The following is a 24,430-nucleotide window of genomic DNA, read 5'->3' on the forward strand; positions in this document are numbered from 1 at the left end:
CCTCAGACGGTCTTTTCTGCTTAACTTTGCCGTGGTTAAGACCATAAATTGCATGCAAAAATCTGCAGTACAAGGAAACTTGGCATATTTGGTTAAGCCTAGGAGCAGCCTGCTGTCCCTAGAGACAAATTTCCCCTTCCAGAAACCGACTGATAATTCTGCCCTTCCTTCTTTCCTCACTACCCAAGCCTGTGCTCAGCTGATGTCAAGACAGTTCTGTGCACAGCCCCTTCAGAACAGAGAGCAAAATAGGCTACTTGTAATGAAGAGGGAAGTGCTATTAACTTGCCTGTGACAGCAGTGTCTTCAAGAGACTCTATATGGGAAGCACAGGATTCCTGCCAGCTTGCTGCTGCAGAGAGACAGCACCCAAACCATTCTTGGTTGTTAGTTTTTAAGCAAGCAGAATACAATTTTCTGCTAAAATAAGCACCAGAATTGCAAACTAGGGATGATTAGTGGGCATCTTTCTGCTGGTGGCATGTCCTTAAAACAAAGGTGGACTTACTATCAGTAGTCTAAGAAGGAGGAATCTTCTCCCTAGTTGAACGTGGAATCGCCACATCTATGCAGTTCCTAGGTCGAGCCCCTAATATAAAAACAACCTTATGAAGAAGGCAAATATACAGAGAGGAAATGAGGGGAGAAGAAGTTAAGAGTTTTTGCTCAAGATCTCACGCAGTAAAGATTGGCTTGCAAAGGACAGTCCAAGTCTGCACAACTTCCCATTTGGGGATTTAGGATGAAGAGACTTGGCCAACGGAAAAACCTCAATCTTCTCAATTCTTCTCAATTTAATTTAGAGTGATCAGAGAAGAAATCTGAAGCTAACTGCAGATGAAATTGGAGGAAGCATACTTTAGCAAGCACTCCAGGGACATGAGCAAATTGCTGCAATGGACAAAGTTAATTTTATGATTGATGACTTGTTTGAACAGGCACACCACTGCACTTCTGAGTGCTGCCTTCTCCAAGCATTTAATACCAGGAAGACATGCAATGGACACAAACAGGTGGGCAGACAGGAAGGAAATGTGTTCTATAAATTACACCCTCCATTATTTTAGAGATTAAGAAGCAAATGCCCAGGTGATACTTACAAGAAGACCAGTTTAGCTATATGGATAAGTATTTTTAAAAAAATCGTTCTTCTATTAAGAAAATAGTTTGAATATTGTATTTTGCACAACATGAAACCCAGTGGGATGCAGAATGTATTTACACTGTCAATATCTTAACCAAACAGCAACATCACTATAAATATGCACGTGATCAAGTGTATAACAATCCTTACACTCCATAAGTAAAAAGCACAAATACTGAGAAATGCCTAGAGGGCTTTCCTAGTGAGGATCCCTTTGGAGTAACATCATAAAAAGGACTTTTATCAATAGTACTTACTTCATGCACAACCTAAGTCCTCCAGGAAACACCTAGAAAAAGCCAGTGTCCCAGCAGGGTTTTAACAGGTGAAGATGATGTTACCCACAAGGACACAAGAATGATTAGCAGACCAACAACCCCACATCCAGTGGGATGTTGCAGCAAGGCTAGCAAGTCAGCAGAGCAACCAGAGTAGGAACACTGTGTGTGGGCAATGTTTTATCCATTCTAGGCACTGATATTTGGCGTTTAAGTTCAATAATCCCCTTAGTTTAAACAGCCCTTCAGAACTGTTGATTTTATTTCATTGAACTAAGCACTGCACAGCCACGTTTCTTCCACACAGTAACCCTACCAGCAGCACAAATAAGCTGTACCAATTAGACAGTACCAGTTAATGCTAATGGCTGGAAAATGTTCTGTGGCTGAAAGCCCTGGGAAAGGAAAAAAAAAAAAAACAAAACCCTGCTATCCCTCTACACTTTCACAGGTTACTTCAGCAGGTGCTAGATTCAAAGTCTTGTGATTTTTCTGTACCATATCTGTAAATCAGGCAGGCAACTCAAAGTTCAAAGGTCAAAAGCAGAAGGAATGTCAGTTTGCAAAGCTATTAATAGCAAGTGTTAAAATATGACACAACAGCTTTAAAAACCTTATTCAGATCCACCAAAGACGACATTTGCAAACCCACATCCATCTGCTTAGAAGCTAAACTGTGGGAAGGGGTAGAGACCCCAGATATGGTTGATCTGTTTTTCTCTTCTACCCTCCCTCCACTTCCCGCTCATACTTTCTTTTGTACATTTGTTTTCAGAGGAGAAAAAGCCTAAGAAAAAGGCAGAATGACAGTAAGCCTGAATAAGTTTAAACTTGTCAAAAGATGAATAGGATTTAATAGATCTCTGACTCCTAAAAGAAGACAACACACTCAAAAACCACCAGGCAACTAGGAAGAGGCAATCCCCTGGACCAGCTCCTAGTCACACAAATGCCTAAAGTCAATTTTAACACTGACAGAATGCACCATGAAAAAAAAAAAAAACCTTCAATCTCATCAAGTATTTTTTTATCTCATATGAAATAAAATAACAACAGAGGGGGGGCCAGGAATCTCTGTTAAGAATATGATTTAGCTCACTGACCTTAGTTATTGAAATAAAAAGCAAGAGTATCACACAGCCTGCTCACAAATTAAGGAAGCTTTGCTATAAAATAAGTTTCTTTTGCCTAGTTCTCAAAACTTACTATAGACTGTTTAGATATATTTTTTTGCCAGTGATTTATCTTCTACTCAACAACAGACCCTATGCTGCTGATCACAGGAGGGGAGATTTTCTTTATAACACTGCCGTTTCCCTCTCAGTTTTAAAGATAAAACTCTCATCTATCCCACAAAAAAAAAAAAAAAAAAAAAAAAACACCAAAACATTCTGCAAGCCAAACTATTTGGAATTTGTTCATGTACAAATAACTGAAACACAAGCTGCCTCCTCAAATCCCAAGACTTTCCATAAAATAAACTCAGTGAAGGGAAGGGGCTGGCTGCAAACTGCTGCTCCAAGTGCCCTCTGCTGACTGCCTGCACTGCTCAGCCTCATGCACTCATTTCCCAGGGTGAAGTTCTGCAAGATTTGCCATCCAGAAATCGGCTCTAAAAACAAATACTTGGTTTTGAATGTGTTGCAACCTTTAAAAAACACATCCCTAAAGCCTGACTGTAAACTGATAATGCAGAGTACACTTCACGGGCTTTACATACTTAATTTTTCTTTTCCTTCAGTGGATGCACATTTTAAAGACAACTGAATTCTCCCCACTAATGAAAATGGGCAGAAACAGCGTAACTTGCACATCCAGATGGAAGGTGACTCGCAGCCCAAGAGTAAATTAAAATTAAATTACATATTAAGGAGGATATGATTAAGTGACACACCACCAAAACACATTAAGCCGCCTCTAAATTTCCTACTACCGCACATGAAGCCTCTGAGAATCTACAGATTTTGAGGAAATCAATGTAAAACTGAGTGTGAAAACCACTCATTTTTAAATAAACAATGCTAATGTCTCTTCCTAAGCCTTGCAATTGTTTGTTTCCCTTTTTTCTTTTCAAAACTGCTAGTTTTGCTGCGATACTTTTAGCATTAACAACAATTATACTCTGAGCTATATAGACATAAAGAACCAGATTATAATGTCAAAAACTGGCAACAGAGCTAGGACCTTTACTTTCAAAATACGAGTTTTCTGAGCAACAAGAAGCAAAAACTGTTCTGAAGTCTCTACACCTCAGAAATTTTCTGTTCTGTGAATACTTTTCATTTACTTTCAGCTATTTTAATAACTCACACCATCTGGATTCTGTTTTATTGGATAAAAATCCATCTGGGGGAAAAAAAAAAATATATAAATCCCTTCAGCTGTACCCCATAAAAACACACTGCAACAACTGGAAGGTAACATAATAAGATGATACTCTTGCCACACATGTGCTAGCATAGTGAAAATTAAGTGAAAGATTTACAACCAACTTAATTCAGAGAAGTATCTGCTATGCTCACTCCACATGTGAAAAAACAACACAAAGATTTCAAACAGGTCTATAGAAAGGCTGTATTGTTAAATTTCATAACAGAGCTTATAGAGAAAGTCAACTGAAAGGCTCATACTTACGAACTTTGTCTCTTTCAAACCTCATTGAATCCTTAGAAGCATTATTTATCACACTGCACTGCAAGATTTCTTAGCTCGGAAGACCACTCATTAAACCTGATTTCTGCTCGCTTTAGACAAACAAAACTTTATACTTACAGACACTTGACTATCAGTAAAAGTTTTCTCCATGTATATAAACAGGTTAAGAGCTCATTGTTAAGAATCCCTTCCACTTTATTATTATTATGCTTTTTCTGAAGACATATTTAGGTCTTCCAGAGTCCAGCAAAAAAATGAAGCTTCTCTGTCTGTTGCCCTATCAACACCTCTCCCATTCTCCTCCCTCCCCAGCACATTCTCCGCCCTCCAGACTGGTTCTGTATCTTCTCATCAAAAGGAACAGGCAGCTTTTAAAATGGTGTTTAGGCAGGTCCTGTGTAACAATAAAGCTTCTGTCAAGACAACAGCGTGCTGCTGAGGAATCTGCTCATGGAAAATGCCCTCAGTAAAGGCCTGCAGGACTCTCTCTTAAAGGTTTGTCCAAACTTGTTGAGGCACTGAGTCAACATCGTTTTCTCCTCCAAAGGGTTCTCATTTTTCACACATTGCCCTTCCATGCATGTGTTCCCTGAATGAACTGGGTCATCATTAACAGCAAAGCACTTAAAGTATAACCTCAAAAATACTTTTTGAAAAGAATAATTGTTAAAACTTGTAAGACTTGAAGGAAATTTCTTTCAGTTTCTGGCATGTAGCTGCATGTCTCAGAACGATTACAATCACATGCATGCATATTATGCAACCTATCTCATCCTACCTAAACGTGTTCTTTGGAGTAAGCAGGGCATGGGCCTTTACAAGGATCCCATTTCAAGTGAAACATGATGCTCCTCACCTTCAATACCACACCTACTCTCCAGAAAGACCAGCAATATCTCTGTATTTTCAGAATGAAACGCAAACGCTTTCTACCCAACAATTAATGGTTAAAAGCTGTCCTTCTGCAGTTCCTCGGTCCAGAGAGGAGTGGAGGATGGGATTTTCCCTGTGTTTCTTTAAGCATCAGAAGAGCAGATTAAATATTTTGATTTAATATTGAATGAAAAGCAGTAGTTCATCTAGTTAAAGCTCCACAGGTGACTCCTCTTTCTGTATTTTAATTTCACTGAACTGCTAAATCCATGAGGAGAGTGAAAATTAAATAGTACCAACTCCCAGCCAAAATCCCAGCAGATTAAGCACGGAGGCAGGATCAGAAACAATCCACAGACAGCTCCACTACTATCACTTGTACCTTACGTATTCTGTGTTTATATTCTAGAAACACCAATTCAGTACATTCAAAAAGGCCTTAATTTATTCCCTAACTTTAACCAGGTCTCACAGAGCAAAAACCCTTCCTCACCCCCACTAGCATGTAGCACAACCAAAAGACATACCAGGTAACAGGAAGAGCAGCCAAGGGAGGGCAGGAACAGAGAGGCATGAAACCAGTCACCCAGTTCCTCATTCCCACCAGGGACCGGCATGGGCAGGCTGCTCTGCAGCAGCAGCTCTAACCAGGAGAGCTGCAGGTGCCCTCTCCCTCAGACAGCTGCAGCACCAGCATCAAATGCTCCCAGAGTCCTGGGCAGTTCTCCTGTGCTAGGAGATCCTATGGGAGACGAGCACTTTACTTTACAAACAAACAACTTTCCTCCAGGTGAAAGCTAACACAGCTTCCTGTGCCCAGAGTACAATCCACAATCCCACAGCTAAAGGGGAGCACTGCTCATCCTTGGCTCTGAGAATACTTCAGCTCCTGGGTGGATCAAACCCAGTACTGTTTCCAGTAGTGGCCACACACAGGTGCCTTCCAAGGAGCAGCACACAGGACATTTCCCTGATTTCATTCTCCTGAACTAAAAATACCTGGAGTCTGGTGTGGCTTGTCTCCCTAATAATCCCCAGTGGCTCTCTTTTCCAAATCCTTGTCCACTTTCCCCCCAGGACATGCAAATTTCTTGCAATCCACAGCACTCAGTGGTGAGCAATCCCACAGCCCGACTCACCTCCTGCATGAACAATCGTGTTCTGTTTGTTTTGCTCCTGGCTCCAGCTACCTTTAATTAATAGTGCTGACTTCTTGTCCTGAAGGAGACAGTGAGCAGCCAATCCCAGATACTTTTTCTATGCCACCCATGATTTTGTACTCTTTCTTACACCTTTCTGAACCTTTTCTACTTCTAACAGGTGTGGGCAAATCACAGGTGTATACAATGGAATCATTATGAGGTTTCTTTTTCTCTCTGTTCCTTCCCTAACAATTCATAATGCAGGATTTTGTTTCATTGCTACTCTTCTGTGCTTATGTTTTCACGCAGCAATCCCTTGTAACTCAAAATCCACAGTTAAGAGAAGAAACAGCTCAGAAACATATCTATCATTTGGTGTAGGAAGCTAGGACTATTTTGCCTCATTTGCATTGCTTTACATTTATCTGCATAAATTTTCATCTGTCATTTTCTTGTCCAGTCATTCAGTCTCATAAAAGCAGCCTGCTCTCATCTTCACAGACTGCTCCTGTCCTTATTACCTTGAGTGACTTCACCTCCCTGCTTGCCTTCTTGGGAGGAGCCTTAACAGATGCTTTTGAATCAATGACTGTAACGTAAGAAACTGAAGCAAGGGCCAGTCTCAAGCAGCAAACAATTCTGGGTTTCAGTAGCACACCTCAGGGCAGTGAGCTGTGATTCTGCTTAGTATCACATGCCTCATGGGTTAGACACTGAAGAATGAACAGTTTCAGTTCAAAGAAAGTAAGCCAAATTTTTAATAGACACTAGGTACCCGAAGGGTATGGAGAAAGACACCCCTGAGAAGTTGTCCACCTACCAAAAGTCCCAGTTGGCTGTTTTGTCACTGCTCAACGAAACCAGAACCAAAACGGAGCCAAAACCAAGGTCTGACATATTACAGAACTAAGAGATATGACCCCTCTACAGCTTCAGGTGGTTACTTTAACTTGCTCATCCTAGGCTGATGTGTAGTTCCACAAATACGACTGCATCTAAGATGTTGAGAGCTGATGAATTCACCTGCATCCATCTGATCACACATCTTGAGAACAGTGGGGCTGCTTACTGACAAGAAGTAAGGTCTGCTGTGGGAGGCTTTATGCAGGATACAAGTCCATATCTGGTCCCTGAAAGCATAAACTGCCTCTGGTTCTGTGACAGAATCTGGCTTGTGTTGGAGGGTAAAAGCCCAGAGGCTAAAAGGCTTGGACAGCACTTGAGTGGCAGGATCAGACAATGTACTGATGGCTTCCTCCAGAAGAAATTTCTCTATACAGTGCCAACTGACTTTGCACATAGACAAGGACTGAATTCCCTATGGAATCCATCCTAGGCAACACCGCTGGCTTCTCCTCTGGCAGTGAACTATGGGCTGAGCACTGTGTGATAAGCACTGCCATATGCACCTCATAAAGAAAGCAGAGATGAGATCCAGCTCTCAGCACACTCTCTGACTGCTTGGCTTTTCACATGCAAATTTACATGGCAAATTTCTCCAGAATCCGAAATAAAGAAAACAGCCCAAAAAGCAGGAGAAAACAGTAAACAGGCAAACTATCAAAATATGGTCATTTTACCAACTGCAATAACAGAAAACAAACCTCATTAATATCAGTGTGGGGGAAACACTGACATTAATTGGGTGGTGTAACACCGAAACAGGTTGCTCAGGGAGGTGGTTGATGCCCCTTCCCTGGAGATATTCAAGGTCAGGCTCAACAAGGCTTTGGGCAACCTGATCTAGTTGAAGATGTCCCTGCTGACTGCAGAGGGCGTTGGACTAGATGACCTTTGGAGGTCCCTTCCGGCCCAGACCATCCAGTGACAGAAAAAAAAAAAAATAATAAATCACAGAGTTTAACATTCTGGATGGCATCTAGAAATAAATATCTCCAATTCATGATAAAGATGTTCCACATAACTGTGCTCATCTGGTGACCAGCCAACCTTTCACAGAATCATGAAATGGGTTGGGTTGGAAGGAACCTTAAAGATCATCTAGTTCCAACCCCCTGCCATGGGTCCAGCAGAACCGACTGCTCAAGGGCTCATCCAGCCTGGTATTGAACACCTCCAGGGTGTCAGATACTCTCCTAAGTAAGCCTATAAATGAAAGAAAAACTTAAAAAATACATAGGCAATCTTTTAAGTATTGGGGTATATGACACTGTGTCCTGCTGGCACAATCCATGGAATGGGATCTGTCATTCACTGCTGCACCACCAAGCCAGACCAGACAGGTTCTAGCAAAGGGAAAAGAGAGACAAAGAAGCCAGGATGTGGTGGCAGAGCCACGAGGCTTCCAAAACAGCAGTCTTAGGGGCTGGACTGTGGCAGCATTTGAACTTCAGAATATCCATAAAAGAGAGAACAGTTGACCTTTAAGAAGTCTACCATCAGGATGCCAAAAATACACAGGTTTTACATATAAAAACAAAACAAAAACAAAAAAAGAGAGAGATTTTATTGTTGCATGCAGTTTTATTTCACAATTTGCCCTGTTCTTCACCTTCCTGAAAGCAAGAGAGCAAAACTGTCAATTGGTCAGTTACACCTTGGAGAAAATTGAGGACAAAACAGATGTAAAAGATGCAGTATTAAAGTCAGCAAGCACCCAGGAAAACCTATGTATACTGGCAGCCCACAGCAAATTAGCACAGAATGACAGGTTCCTAGAATGGTTTGGAAGGGACCTAAAAGATCCTCTAGTTCCAACTAGCCTGCCATGGGTAGGGACAGCTCCTTCTAGACCAGCTTGCTCAAAGCTCCATCCAACCTGCCTTTAAGTCACTATAGCTTAAAAAAAAAAAAAAGTGCTGAAACCCCAGACAAAAATACACATTCTTTTCAAATTGGAAATTCACAGTTATAAGCTGAGAATGAAGAGGCCTCTTGATTTAAACCATGTCATTATATTGGCCATAGTGGTAGCTTGGTGGCCACAGTGATGATCTAAAAATGTGCATAGAGCAAGCTCTGCAGGAAGAGTTAATGTTTTTTATTAGATCAAGTGACAGGGTGGGAAAAGTTTGGGGCATGTTTAGCTCTTTTTTGTCTGATCTTCCTAGTATACTAGTTGGTCTAATACAAGCTATTATCTCCCTGTGTAAGCTTTGTCTGATTATTTGAATCAGTCAAACAAAGACAGGTACCCACTTAAAAACTCATTATTAAGTCAAATGAGCATTTAGAGGTTTTTGCCACCCACAGATGCCAAAGCTAATATCCAGCAGAGGCATGTCATTCATTAGGATAAAAACCTCATACCAAAGAGATGTGTTGTGTGCTTTCAATTAGCAGATAAAATGCAAAAAAATAAAAAAAAAATTAAAATTGCTTCAGTGGAATTAACAAAACAGGGAAAAATGTATCAAGCATTATTATCTATAATAACAGCTAATAATAATACATTATTAATGGTTATAATTAAGAGAGAACATTCTAACAAAATTCCTCAAGCTGATTTTTGAAAGGAATAGATTCCAACTTTAAAAACATTACTGAACTCTAGAAATCTGATCCAAGAAATGTTCTTGTTCATAAAGGACATAGCTTTAAGGTCTCAAAAATAGAATGAGAAGAAAAACTGCTGCAGCCATCTTCTTTTGTCCTGATATTTAGTTAAAAGAATTAACTGAGGTAGCAGAGATCAGCATCTGGAGCCAAACCTCCCTCACTGCAGTTCAGCAGAGCTCAAAGGATAGGGTCTTCTTTTTTTCCCCAAAGACATGGTTCATAGATTCACAGAATGGTTGAGGATCACTCAGTTCCAATCCTCCTGTCATGGGCAGGGACACTTTCCACTAGACCAGGTTGCTCAAGGCCTCATCCAACCTGGCCTTGACCACCTCCAGGGAGGAGGCATCCATGACCTCCCTGGGCAACTGTTCCAGAGACTCACCACCCTCACTCCAAAGAATTTCTTCCTTATCCCCAATATAAACCTGCCCTGCTCAAGCTTCAATTAATTCCCTCCTGTCCTATCACTACCAGCCCTTGTATAAAGTCCCTTCCTGGCTTTCTTGGAGGCACCTTTCAGGTACTGGAAGGCTGCTCTAAGGTCTCGCTGGAGCCTTCTCTCCTCTAGGCTCCCAACTCTCTCAGCCTGTCCCCATAGAGGAGGTTCTCCAGCCCTCTGATCATCTTCATGGTCTTTATCTGGACCTGCTCCAGCAGCTCCAAGTCCCTCTTATCCCAGGGGCACCAGAACTGGACATTGCTGCAGGTGTGCTCTCAGCAGAGCAGAGGGGCAGAATCCCACTGCTTTGGATACAGCCCAGCACATGGTTGCCTTCTGGGCTACCAGTGACCACTGCTGGCTCATGGGGAGTTTTTTTATCAGCTGACACCCCCAAGTTCCTCTCCTCACACCACTCTCAAGCCACTCCTCACCCAGCCTGTATTTGTGCTTAGGTTAATGCTACAAACTTGTCTGTCTTCTCCTCTGTACAATACAGTTTCTACAGGTAAGAGGAAAATGGTGGGGGTGGAGCGGGGCAAATGTATCATTACAGCTAATTTTAACCTTCTCATATTGTCTATTGTATATAGCCAGCCATAATCTAACACAAGAACAAGTGAAATATTCTCTTGCAATCATTGCTATTATTAAATAAAATATATACAAAAATGAGTTGTGTTCTTGGATAGATTCAAAAATCCAAACCAAACTGCAAAGATCTCATGCCACCTTATGGCAGAAGAAAGTAAAGCTGCTCATTCACACACTGCAGCTCCAAAACAAGAGGAGCAAGTTCAAGCTTTCACCAAAAAAAAAAAAAAAATCCAAATGCAGCCTTCTTCAGATCCATAAGCAAAGGAACAGTGTTCAGTATATGGCCATAAAAGAAACTGCATGGAACATACTTAAAACTGCTCAGTTTAGAAGACCAAGTTAGATGCCTGCAGGAATCAATCCCACAGGCTCAAAGCAGGAAGTTAATTTTTCAACTTCATGTTTGAGTTAGTAGCTTCTCCATTCTGCTGAGGTAATGGGAGAGAACACAAAAGCCATCACGCAGCCTGTGTAATATGCTCATATAGTATCATCATTATTCCAAAGGTGGAGTCTCTAAGAATTTCCTGGTATTGTTATTTCCTCTTCCAGCAACTCTAAATAGATGGCCTGAAATAATCTAAACACATGCTAACAACATTGTGTTCTACTACCCCTAGTGTAACAGTACTTGGGGAAAGCACTGCAGTAGCAAAGTTGAACTTAGAACCCCTCAACACCACTTTGCCTCAGCAAGGTTTTGAAATTCCTCTCTGGGTTGGTATTTCTCCTGGTGGCTATGATAGTATTCCCTTATGGCATGGAGGAGGGGAAGAAAAAAAACAAAAAAAAAGAGAGAGAGAGATTTCAAAGTGAAAAGAACCAACTGAGATCATTCCACACCCAAACAGCTCCCTGTGGTGAGAGCATTCAACCAAACACAGACTTTAATACAGATGTCCAGTTCATATCATAACCTACAATGTAAGTTGACCCCTCCAAAGCAACAGCTTTAAGTCAGGTAACACAAAAAGCCTCTCAATCCCTCCTGTTGTTGCTACTCAATTTATATACCACTAAGACATAATGAGAGAAAAATTGACTTTTTAGGCCAGTAGCTACATAGTCTTTCTGAGATTAATGGAAAATACCAAGTCACTATTTTAATGAAGGTTTATGCAATGTAAAATGACTCTAACAAAAGAAATTATTCTTTGTGGGTAAAACTCTCACTGAAAATCTGAGATGTACACATAGTCTAGATGAAGTTTGTGCCTGGAAGAATATGGTGTGAACAATATTTTTTTTCCTGCTGCATATGAATTACCAGCATTGGGCAGGCTAGCATATAGAGAGGATTCACTCTACCTGTGACCAGAAATTGTCTAAACTGGTAATATAAATTATAAAAGCTTACTACTATATAAGAATCAGCACTTTCTGATTAAGAATGATGTAGCTAAAGAGTACCCAAAAGGCTTTATCCAGAAGATCTTGCTCTGATTGTTAAAGTTATGCACTTAACTGTATTAAAATTCTGAGTGCAAAGAAATTAAAAAGTATTTTCCAAGACTAGAAAAAAGGCAAGACACTTAACAGCTTCAGACAAAAACACAGAGATAGTTCACAGTGAAAACTGTCCTTTAAAACACCTGAGAAATAAGTAACTGCAGTTCCTACCTGCATTCCCTAAGCACACCAGAAGCTCCTTCCACATACTCTGTTCCCTAAAAATCCAGTGCACTGAGCTCCCCTCTCCTTTGGTTCAGACTCAGTGAAATGCCATTCTTCCTACTTTTTTCCACAGCAAGAAACTCAGAATATCTCCTTCTTTCCTCCTCCCATCTCAAATGCTTTGCAAACACCTCCTTCCCATTTAGAGGAGTCAGTGTGCCACATTCCCACCCATGCTGAAGAGTGGTTCCTGTGCCAAGAGCTCTGCACAGAGCTTTGTTTCTCCCCAACAAACCCTTCTTCCATACAAGCAGGATAAAGGAGCAAGGAAAAATCTTTCCATTCACCTTCCCATCACTATGGGTCAGCTTTTCCCAAGGAAGCACACTAGAAGAGAAGTATTTCTCCAGCTGGTTGAAGGAAGCTCTCAGCAGAGCAGGAGAAGCAACTTTTTAAATTTGGATGGCTTCTCATTCCTTGTTTTTACCAAAATCAATGAGGTTTGGCTACTGAGGCCTAGGCATCAGCAGATGTTATACCAGATGTGAAACAGCACTATTATATTACACACAAAGACCCAAAATCACCACAACCAATGTCCAACACCAACACCTGCTGACATATAAGGGGAAAAAAAAAAAAAAAAGAACTATTTAAGTATTTTTAAAGACTCTGCCATACTTGGAAAGCTACAATCCTTAGGAAGTTATGTAAAGAGCCTGGTCCAGCAACAAATTTAACCCCCCCAAACTTTTCTCAATACAATGACCATCAGCTGAATGAAACAATGATGATGACAGAATGGTATCTAACATGACTAACATTCTGATCAGCCAAACCATATTTTTTTGTATGTGAACTATTGAAGAAACACCGAAAAAGTCAGGAGATACCTGAAATCTGTATTCCCCTCACCTAACTGTCACATGATGATTAGTAACTTTATTCCACCACAGATATTACTTTATTTCATTAATGTAAGTTCCTCTCTAGAACTCAATTTCAAGTTTTAAGTGGAAATTGATTACCTCCAGGTCATCCAGAGAACGAGTAATACTAAATCGCTTGGATCTTCCAAAGGATCTTCGCACAGAAGAACGTGGAGGAGGAGCCTGATTCAATCCCATGGGATGTCCAAATTTTGCACCCTAAACAAAAGAGAAAATTATGTATTGTCATTATCTTACCTCTGTAATCTTAGTACATTGCTCATCACAGTGACAGCAGCTGAATTTCATAGAATCATAGAGTGGTTTGGAGGAGAACTTTTAAGTCATCTAGTCCAACCCCCCCTGCTGTAAGCAAGGACATCCCCAACAAGGTGTCCTTGTTCAGAGCCCCAGCAAGCCTGACCTTGAATGTCTCCAGGACCTCCACCACTTCCCTGGGCAACCTGTTCCAGTGTCCCACTACCCTCAGAGTAAAGAACTTCTTTGGACAAAAGCCTGTGAGAGTGGGACTTTCTCTATGTCTATTTCCTGAGCTGTCTCTTTGCTGCAAACCAGTTTGTTCCTTAGGAAAACCCAGCAGTAGAGGCTGCAAAATGAGTGACAGTGGGGATGTGGAACTCCCTTTCTTCATTTCTGGTACCCATGACTGCCAATCTCAGGACCACTTTTTCATCCACTCTGCAACAGAACTAAGACATAACATTATTCCACTGCCAAAAGCAATGTGAAAGCAGCAAAGGTACCTCAGAAGAAAATTATTCCCAGTCAGGAGACTAGTTATGATTTACATATAGTCAGTTTAAGCATTTATAAGCAATTAACTGCAATTTATTTGGTAAAATAACCTTTTAAAATTATTATGTCAGATGCTTAATACATGGCTGGACTTCTAATGGATGAAGGGTGGCTGCTGGAATAGATACATTAAAAAAAGTCTCCCTAGGTACAGAATTCCAAGGAGTCAGATTTGCAAACCTCTAACAGGACTACAACTTCAACATAAGTTGGTCATTTGTGATGCCCCTGTAAAACTGTGTAGAAAAATCATTCAAGTTCTGACTTTTCCCAGTCTCAAGTCACACATCCTAAATATTCAGCATTGTTACTGTACAAACATGTGCCATCAGTTCAGGTTGTTGCAGTGCACACATGCTAGGTGCCAGTATTAGTTGACAGAGCTTAATTAAAAGCAAGACAGCCCCAGCTCTTTACTGTGCTAACTGCAAAATATTTACAGTGACAAATATTTGCTCTTTCTATCAGAATTTACCATCCTTGAAACCACCTCACCCAGCTGCTGCTGGAATCTTTCCCCACACTTTTAAAGACCTATCTCTCACTACTCTTTTTCTTTCTCAGGCTTGCTACTGTGAAGCCCAACATTTTAAACCACACTGTACAAACTGCAGGAAATTTTGTTCCCAGGCAAGTACCTCACTTGGATGTTCAATGGCTAAAACTGGTGCTGCAACAATTAAATCTAATGGGTTTCTCTTTTCCCCAAAATCATATTCTTTCTCCTGAGAAAGGCCCCAGATGTCAGTTAAGCTGCATCAGCTCAGCCTGCACGTATCTACCTGATGCCAAATGGCAAAGTGTAAGCTTAAACCTAAGAGTAGGCACACAGGCAGCAACTGGTGCTAAGCAGATGTATAAACTCACTGCATCATGAAAACTTGTGATTATGTGCTTCAAATTTTGGATTCTTTTCACTGTAACATTCAATGTGGAGAAAATTCCTCCCTGTCTTCTGATGCTTTTTCACTTTAGAAAAACAGCAGTGTAATTTAGAGTGAATTTGCTCCTATTTCATCTCAGAATCTTTCCTCGTCACAGTAAGCTTCAAAATGTATTTATCAGTACTTTAAGCATTTCTTATTGGCAGCTTTTTAATATTTATTACATTTTATATTCCTGTTTGGTTTGGCCTTGTGCAGACTGCTGTGCTCTCGATGGTAAAATATTTTTGCATCCCCTGGATTGTTTGTTTGAACACATACAACACCACTACCCAAAAGAACAATCATCAGTTTCACATCCTTGTAACTTCATGCTAAAAACCACTTACCAAAGTAGAGTATCGAGGACATTATGCAGCCTCCTTTTTCTGAACTAAAAGATAAGTATGCAACAGACCATGTCTGTCTGTTTGCTTATTCCCATGGAATCAACACATTCTTTATCAACAGGACTCTGACTGTCACTGGTACTCACAACAAGGCTCTGTTTACAAGCTCACGGAAATGTCAAGACATAACAAAGCATACAGGAATCTGGATCCAAACTGTGCAGCAGGATTCATCACTGTTAACAAGCTGAGACTCCCAACTTCTTCATTCAGCATCAAAAGTGATCCATTTTTATAGGAAATTTCCTTCCTTCCTAATTTTCAGTTTACTAAGGTCCGTTGTTTTGTTTTGGGGTTTATTATTATTATTATTGGCTAAGAAGAAAATTGGGCAGGTTCTGCCATGGAAAACTGGATTTCTGGCAACTGCAGATTAGTTCCTAAGGATTTTTAAGGGCACAGTTAAAAGTACAGTATCAACCAGCTAAGATGGACTCTATTCCAGACATTCACACTATGAAGGCAGATCTTCTACAGATCAGTTAATTGCCTTGCACACACACACACACAGACAGACAAATAAAGACATAGCTTAACCAAAAAGCAGCAATATTTGGGCAAATCCACAGCATTTGAGCAAAGAAAGATTAGAATCAGAGAATGCAGGGTTTGCAAGGAACCTCAGAAGATCATCCAGTCCAACCCCCCTGCCAAAGCAGGATCACCTGGGGCAGGTCACACAGGAACACATCCAGAAAATGACTGAAATTAAGGTAAATTTTACTGAGATAGCCATAAAGAACTGATGATCCTTCTAAAAATCTTTATTACACTATTAAACTGATATTTAAAAAACATTAAAACAACCTAAAAAAAAAAAAAAATCAAAACAGTGCACTGTATGGCAAACAAAAATGTTCCATTCACTGGCAGCTGCCACACTGAAACAAGGTCATTTGCTACACAAACACTGGGCTGCAGTTCTTTTAAATACAGATTGCCTGCAAGCCCTAGAACTATTTACTATCAGCTCTTAAAGATTCTCTTCTGAAAACGTTGTATTGCTGAATCTGCAAAAGAAAACAAAAAATATCTAAATGTTCAGGAAAATCTTAAGAAATCAATTCACAGACAGGATTAGAAACTAAAGTCCACCTGATAACTGATTTTAGGGATCCAAAAGCAATCAGAAAAGCACAGACATTTGTGAAAAGAGGCTGATTAGTGAAAAGCATGAGTTACAGCAACACATACTCTGTAGTTTGCAATACAGAGACTTACAACCCTGCTACTACTGTCTATCATGGTGAAAGCACAAAAGAACATATCTCTGAAAGCCTTTATCCTGTTATGATTTGGCAGATGGAGAGGAAAAAACAACCAAGGCTTAAAGGAATTAGCACAATGATGCTCTAAAGAAGCCCACTCCTTTTTCTATTCTTCTTACAAAGTAAAAATGGTGAACCAGCAGAGAGTGAAATACCAGTTACACATGTAATCATCAAACTAGGACAATGAATAGGGCTGCTTTCTTTTTTTTCATTTTATAACTAGATCATCCCTTTTCCTTCATCTAAGTGCAAACAGCAAGTGCAAATGCATTCCCCTGAAATCACTGACCAAACTACAATCTGTCTTTCCCTTAAAATACAACTTTTTTTACATTTCACTTTTAACCTGTTTCTTTGACCTCCTAGGTGAGCAGCCTCCTAATCTACTTTAAAAAGTAAAGCATTCAAAAGTAAAGTCATCAGAGGATTGATAAGATAGCAGTTTGCAAACGTGGCCAAGTGAGAACAGTTTCTCTCTGATAACAAGAAAAGTAGAAACGAGAAAGTGGAAAATGTTGTACTTGATGTATTAGCAAGACACAGGGAGTGAGAAAGCACATGGCTTATGTCAGACTGCAAACAGAGGGGCAGAAAGAACCAAAATGATCCAATCCAAGGTGAGTTGCACAGATCCAGTTATTTAAAACAGAGAGGATGGGCTCATAGAAAGACATTTAAGTGATAAACAAGTCCAGCAGTAGTTACATATAACATTATTTTCAGCAGCTGTGCTAGCTTAAAGGACTTTGCATGTACCTCTGACCACTCATGTCAGCTCCCAAATTGCAGCAGGCTGCCCCCTCATCCCCAGTGACAATAAACCACAGGTTACAAAACGAAATAATCCTGTTTCTAGCACGGACCCACACAACTGCCAACACAACTGATGATGCTCACTGCCAACTCTTTAAGGAACTCTTGAAGCTGGTACTCCCAAAGAAATGCAATGTGACCCTGGGACAGTCAATATGATACTTTAACCTGGAGCTTCAGTGCACAGAAGCAGGTTGGTGAAACCTTATCAATTATTCAGAGCACAAAGAAACCAAATACCTTTAGAAAACATCTTCCACTACCTTAGAGAAATTCCCAGCCATAGCATGAGCTGCATCATGCTCTCTCATATTCTAGCAAATGCATTTAGCAAGTATTATAGGAGGTGTCCTTGTCCATGGCAGGGGGGTTGGAACTACATGATTTTTCAAGTCCCTTCCAACCTAAACCACTCTATAGCTTTCTAACAAACTAGAATAACTAACAACCTGGAGTTTCCATTTGGTACAACACAGTCTTTGTGTTTCTCTCCAGTTAAACATATATTGTCCTCTCATCCAAATATAAAATAAAGTGAGGGTCTGTGGGACCTGGCTAGGGGATGGATTGAAATACGGGGTATATTGGGTTAGGGTTCTCATACCCTAAGAAAATAAAAGGATCTGGGAGGGAAATAGGAAGAGAGCTTCCTGTGGTCCAGTTCTCTGGATACATCAGGAACAGAAGTAGTAAATAAGGAATGTCAGTAGAGAGGTCTCTATATGCTATGAAACAAAAAAAGGGAACTAATAACTCCTTCCAGGCTGCCCTGTGCTGCTGCCATCATCATGGACTGACATCACCTCACAAAATTGGATTAGGTGAGGGAGGGTTAATTAAAAAAGGTTTAGCATCATTCAAGCTTTACTGACAGCTTTTCCACAGGCTTTAATTACACTGCACTTCCTGTAAGCATTTCTGGGGTTGTTTTGGCACCATTAGGAAGAAGGATTCAAATGGCATCGTTCACCATTACTGGTCAATGGATTTGCTAGCTTTCAAGAATACCTCTTCACTAATCAGATGATAATGACATGCCTGACTGCCTTCTAACTGCATTTTTAATGGCACTTGGTCCATCATTTAGTAAAGATCAAGGTAAAATTTCATGTAAGATAACTGTACACTCTAGGAAGACATAGAAAAGAGGCTGCCCTGTCACATTGGACATCCAAGTAAATGAAATGTATGGCTTGTCTCCTGTACTAAGGATACAAGGCACAAACTGACCATCTATGCTTCACCACTATCCCAAACCCTTTTCTAACAAAAGCCCACACATGTGGATGGTATTAATGCAGATGGGACACTCTCAGACAGTAGATAATAGTATCTTGAAGGGAATGGAAGCCTATTAGTTGAAAATTGCAGATGACCAGAAAGACCAGAGCACACGAGGGGGAAATGGGGAGAAAATGACAAGCACACACATAACAACTGGTTCCAAATCATCTGGAACATTAGGTAGGCATTAGCTGGGAACATTAAGTCAGTATAGCCCAATAATCAGTAACAAACCAAAAAAGCAAATGAAGAAGTATTAAGAATAGAGACAGAAAAATGTATTCTACAATTATACAAAAGCTTGACCAGGAAATCAGCATCAAATTTTGGTCACTCATCTCCAAGAACAAAGAATTTAAACCAGAATAGTTTCAGAAAAGGGCCACTGAAGATATCTGGCGAACAAACAACTTCATTTCCCAGAAGATCAAGTGCTTTTGTATCAAAGCAAATGAAAGCTAACAGACAGTATGATTTCTATGCATAAACAAAAATGTAAACACTGAAGAAAGAGCCACACTCATGAAAGAGGACATGAGCAGCAGAAGAAATTGGTATAAGGTGGCCATCTCTAGATCTCAGGCTGGAAAATAAGTTTCTAAGATCATAATAGTGACAGAATACTGTTCCTGTAGAAGGCAGGGGATGGAAAGGAAGGCAGGATGCAAACATTTCTTTCAAAGGTACAGCTGTTAAGTGCATGGCAGGCATGAGAATACAGCATTGCCTCTAAGAGCTACCATTTGGTTTGATGATGCAGAATATCCTTTTCTGAACATCAGAATATCTTTCCCTTATTTCTGAATATCCTTCTCATAATAAGGACACAGAGCTGTTGGAGTGAGTCCACAAGAAGGCCACAAAGATGATCCAAGGGCTGAAGCATCTTTTCTATGAGGATAGGCTGAGGGGGCTGGAGGTATTCAGCCTAGAGACTCTGACCATTTATAAAAATCATTATTTTAGAAGATTACAATAGCCGTGAAAAGGCTGCAGAAAATTACGCAACACCAAATTGCTTTTCATTTTCTCCTAGCAAAACGTTCCAGAGGACCTATTTCCTATAAATGCCTCTCCAGATTAACTCACATAAACACATTCCCAGATCTAGCTTTGTGTTTGGGATTTCAGTTGAGTTGTCTTTAAGGTACACATATCCATCTCAATCAGATCAAAGCCTCTAATTCCAAAGGTTAACATTAAATTCTACTGTGTAAGAATAGGAATCCAGCTGTCATTAATTCTGCTTTATAAACAGCTGGGGTGGAACAATTTAAGCTAGGGAGCAAACAGAATTGTAGAGGGAAGGGAAAGAAACCATGTAATTATACAACAAAACACAAATATGGGAACCACAGAGCTTTGCCAACATTGTGCATCTAAATCAGTCAGTAACCATTCACTGAAACACTGAAAACTCCACTTCTTCCCTTTGAAGCAAATCATGAATTTCCACACAAATAACTACTATTCCATTTTTAACTTGATCTTTTTTTCAGTAATACAGACAACTCTGCTGAAGCAGCTAGACTTCTGATCCAACCAGGAACAGTAATCCAGAAAATCCATCAGCAAGGGAAGGTTCATTAGTGAAGCTCACAGCATGGCTCACCTGTCCGCTTTACAGTATTTTCAACAGCTTAAATCATGCAGACTACAAAGCAACTGACACATTTTGGGGATTGAAAACCCCTGTGTTTGCAATACTGCTGGCTAGTGAGTTTCAGACAATGGGATTATCTGGTAGCCTGGGCTGCAGCAAGAGGAGTGTGGCCAGCAGCTCAAGAGGCGATTCTGCCCTTTGACTCTGAGACCCCACCCCCAATACTGCCTCCAGTTCTGCTGTCCCCAGCGTAAGAAGGACACAGAACTGTTGGAGAGAGTCCAGAAGAGGGCCAACAAAGATTATTCAAGGGCTGGAGCACCTCTGCTGTGAGGATAGGCTGAGGGAGCTGGTGTTGAACAGCCTGGAGAAGACTCTGAGGTGACCTCAGAGCTGCCTTCCAATACCTGAAGGGATCCTACAGGAAGGCTGCAGAGGGACTTTTCATGAAGGTGGCTAGAGACAGGACAGGGGGAATGGTTTGAAGCTGAGGAAAAGTAGGGTTAGACTGGATCTTAGGAAGAAGTTCTTCACGATAAAAGTGGTGAGACTACGGAATAGGTTGCCCAGGGAGGTTGTGGCTGCCTCCTCCCTGGGGTTGTTGAAGGCTAGGTTGGATGATGCCTTGAACAGCTGAGTCTAGTTGAGAGGTGTCCCTGCCCATGGCAGGGAGGTTGGAGCAGATGATCTCTGAGGTCCCTTCCAACCTGAGCCATTCTAGGATCCTTCCTCTAAGATCTATGAATAGGACTCATGTAAACTTCACACTCTTTATGAGCACAAACAGTAACATGGTCAAGATGGAAACCTTACAACAAACGTGAAGCAGAAAAAGGTTTCTAAAAAATCAATGTCCCACATTTTGAATAGCTTTTTAATTACTGTTTAATAGATTTGGCACATTCACTTGGAGTGAACCCAGTACCCAAATACTGAGCTATTGAGCTTGTAAAAGCTCTTGTGATCTTAAATGTTATACTGGCCTCTACAATATTAAAACAGATTTTCTCCTTCAGGAAAAAGGATGGTGAGAGGTCAATGCCCAGGATTCTGTCCTCATAGAAGGAAAACTCCAGGACTGTACTGAAGCTTTCCAGTGAAAAAAAGGAGTATTTTCCCAGTAGAAGTTAATTTAAAACAGTAATGGGTAGACATATTTTTGGCCAGATGCCAGCCTGAACACAGAGAGTGAGGGTAGACCAAAATCAAATGTATTCTATTCATTTAGTCTAGAGAGAAAGGAATGCTACCCTGTTCAGCAATTTCTCAAGTCCCTTGCCAATCCTAACATCCCCTGGTGTTTTCATATCACTTATGGTACTTTGCTTTTGTGTAATCCAAAGTCATGCAAAGGATGAGTAGGTAAAGTGACTGCAACTTAGTGGGGTGCTGAAGCATTTGGAAATACCAGTGTAGCAGCAAAGGTAGCACAGTGCAAAAGGAATAACAAACAAAAACGCAGGAATGATTCCATTCCCCTCAAAACCATAACCAGACTCCTCATCTGCTAGTTTCATACACCTCAAGAGACCACACACCCTGACTCCTTATCAGTCTTACAGCAAATCAGAAGCTTCTCTCCACCAGAAAGCTTCCTCAGCCATTCTGTGATTGAAAGCCACCCTACTTTCCAGGATCTGCCTTTTCAGCAAATTTCAGCCTACAGAAGTCAGAGATTTCCAAAGATGCTTCAGTACAAACCTGTTCACATTTAACTTTTAAGAAACATGAAGTTCTGCACAGGAAATCATTTTAGAGGTGCAGAGGAACAGAGGTACCTTCTAGTAAATCTCAGCCAGAAGAAGTAGAATAGAAGCAAACTTTCCCTGATTTAGTTTCTCTCTCCCCACATACAACAACCATTTTAAAAGCCAAAGATTAAAAAAACCCAAAATACACCAACCGTGGAAGTATGAATTCAGTAATTTAGGAGCAAAATCCTTAAAATGTTTTAAAGCAAAACAAACCCCCTCCTGCTATCCAGTCACATTTAATCAAAACAGGTAGCTTTAATTTTTTTAAACTATTCACACTTATATTGAACCTCAAAATGCTTTGTAGCAGTGTAAAGAGTGTTATTTTTAAAGGGGAGTTTTCACAAATGAATTACAATTCTAACTTGTGAGCTGACAGCATCACCACTAAAGGGAAAACAAGCTCAGAAAACATGTTTTCTGCAACCTGAAGCCTGTAATGCCATTCTTGTACCTCCCAGGTCCAGTTCTGGAAGTGCAGTTTTAAATAGATAAATGTTCACCAGCACTGTCTCACACATGCTCCCGTGCTCTGTACAATTCAAAAATGTTTTATTGGAGCAGTTGTAAAATCAGGAAAGAGTTCCTGCCCCTCTTACCCCCCACCAGCACTGTGCAGCACAGTCTATTTTCCTGATTTACATGCTGTTTAACTGCAGAGCTCTGCTAAATCAGAACTGCACCCAGGAACTCAGGCCCTTGCCCCAGTGTGCACTGAAAGTTCCAAGGAAAACAGTACATCACATGGGTGTGCAGAGTCCATCAGAACCCACTCTAGCTTTGGAAACCTTTTCTTCCTCTGGTGGCTTCCTGCACCTTCCCACTCGCAGGATATATTACCCTGCAGTATTAATGTAAAAGACAAAAAAAACCCTCACACCTTAATTACAAAGCAATCTAAGGACTGCTCTGCCAAATGAAGCATTAGACCCAGCCACGAGGCTGTACAAATACAAATGTAATCCCATGTGGCCACTTAACTTTATTCCACGACTGGAATGTGCCTGAGCACACTGTGTAAAAATCAGTCTTCCCCACTTAAAAAGGTCATAAGAAGCTGAGGACGGAGTTTTGTAGAGAGCAGCATCTAACCCCTCTGAATAATGTTTTGGAACAGACAACCCTACCTTTAACCAGGAAAAAAGTCTGAATTTCTGCATATCATTCTCTTATGAAAGCAAATTAGTGCTCCAATATGTAAAAGACCCACAAATTTTCTCTCTTTCTGCAGCACCCAAAGAAGTCATCACTGCTGACATCCCATGACTATTTGCATTAAAGCTTTAAGATGAGAGCACAGCTTTAGGAAGTACTCTGAACAATGCTAAGTGCTTACAACTCCAGCTTGCAAACGACTTTAAGACTTCCCTGAGCTGCTCTCATCAGTTACAATGGCCTTCAATAATAGTGAAAAACAAAATGAAAATGCAAAAGAGGTTCTGCAGCCTTAATGAGGAGACTAAATGCTAAAGGCCTGTAGGAACAGTTTAAATATGTCTTGCAAGTTTTTATTAATCAAAGAACAGAAATGCCAATTTTATTAGCAAAGATTTAAAGAGGAAGATTAATTGAGATACTTAGTGCTGGAACACACATACTGGTGATACAGTAGGGGAAATATTATTAGTATTTACCCACACATAGAATACCTTTCATCTTCAGGTGTAAATTTTCCTATGAGATTTTCATTAGTAGTTCCTTGATTTCCATTAACCTTCACAGAGAAGAATTTCTTCCTCATGTCTAATTGAAATGTCTAATTGAAATCCAGCTTCTTCAGTTGGAAGCCATTACCCCTTGTCCTATCACTCCATGCCTTTGGAAAAAGTCCTTCTCCGGCTCTCCGGGAGGCTCCCTTTAAACCCTAAAGGCTATTCTAAGGCCTCCCTGGAGCTTTCTCTTCTCCAGGCTGAACAACCCCAATTCTCCCAGCCTGCCTTCACAACAGAGGTGCTCCAGCCCTCTGATCATCTGGGTGGCCTCCTTTGGACCCACTCTAACAGTTCCATGGAAGGACAATGATTCTCAAAGACTAATTTACAGTACAAGGTTCTGACTTTCCCTGGAGTCAGCAAATGTTTTGGATGCAACTCTTGCTGATAACTATTTCAGAGTAGGATCAATGACTTCCACTTTACTAGAATCCCAGTTATCAACAACAGACTCCCAAGAGATTAGTTCCCTCAACAGCAAGACATGCATGTGACAAAGGAACAGACTGCGAGGCTGCTGGATACCCCTCCCACGCTTCCTTTTGTTTAAATCTTCTCACTTTGGTTTATAGAAGCCTCATCGTAGTCAAAACAAGTAGATGAAGTTTGGAATAAAATCTGAATTTACTGGCAGATGTCAGATTGCTGACC

At 40.6% G+C, this 24,430-nt stretch overlaps 1 protein-coding gene across 3 annotated transcripts in view; it reads right to left on the reverse strand.

Moving 5' to 3' along the window:
- RGS12 (regulator of G protein signaling 12) overlaps positions 1–24,430 on the reverse strand; it is an 81,459-nt gene that overhangs the window by 54,340 nt on the left and 2,689 nt on the right. For all 3 annotated transcript variants that reach the window (XM_054391705.1, XM_054391706.1, XM_054391708.1), the window contains exon 2: positions 13,293–13,412. In XM_054391705.1, coding sequence (XP_054247680.1) covers positions 13,293–13,412 — 120 coding nt within the window. The remainder of the gene's footprint in view (positions 1–13,292; positions 13,413–24,430) is intronic.

The sequence above is a fragment of the Indicator indicator genome, chromosome 23 (assembly GCF_027791375.1).
Source record: "Indicator indicator isolate 239-I01 chromosome 23, UM_Iind_1.1, whole genome shotgun sequence".
NCBI classification, from domain to species: domain Eukaryota; kingdom Metazoa; phylum Chordata; class Aves; order Piciformes; family Indicatoridae; genus Indicator; species Indicator indicator.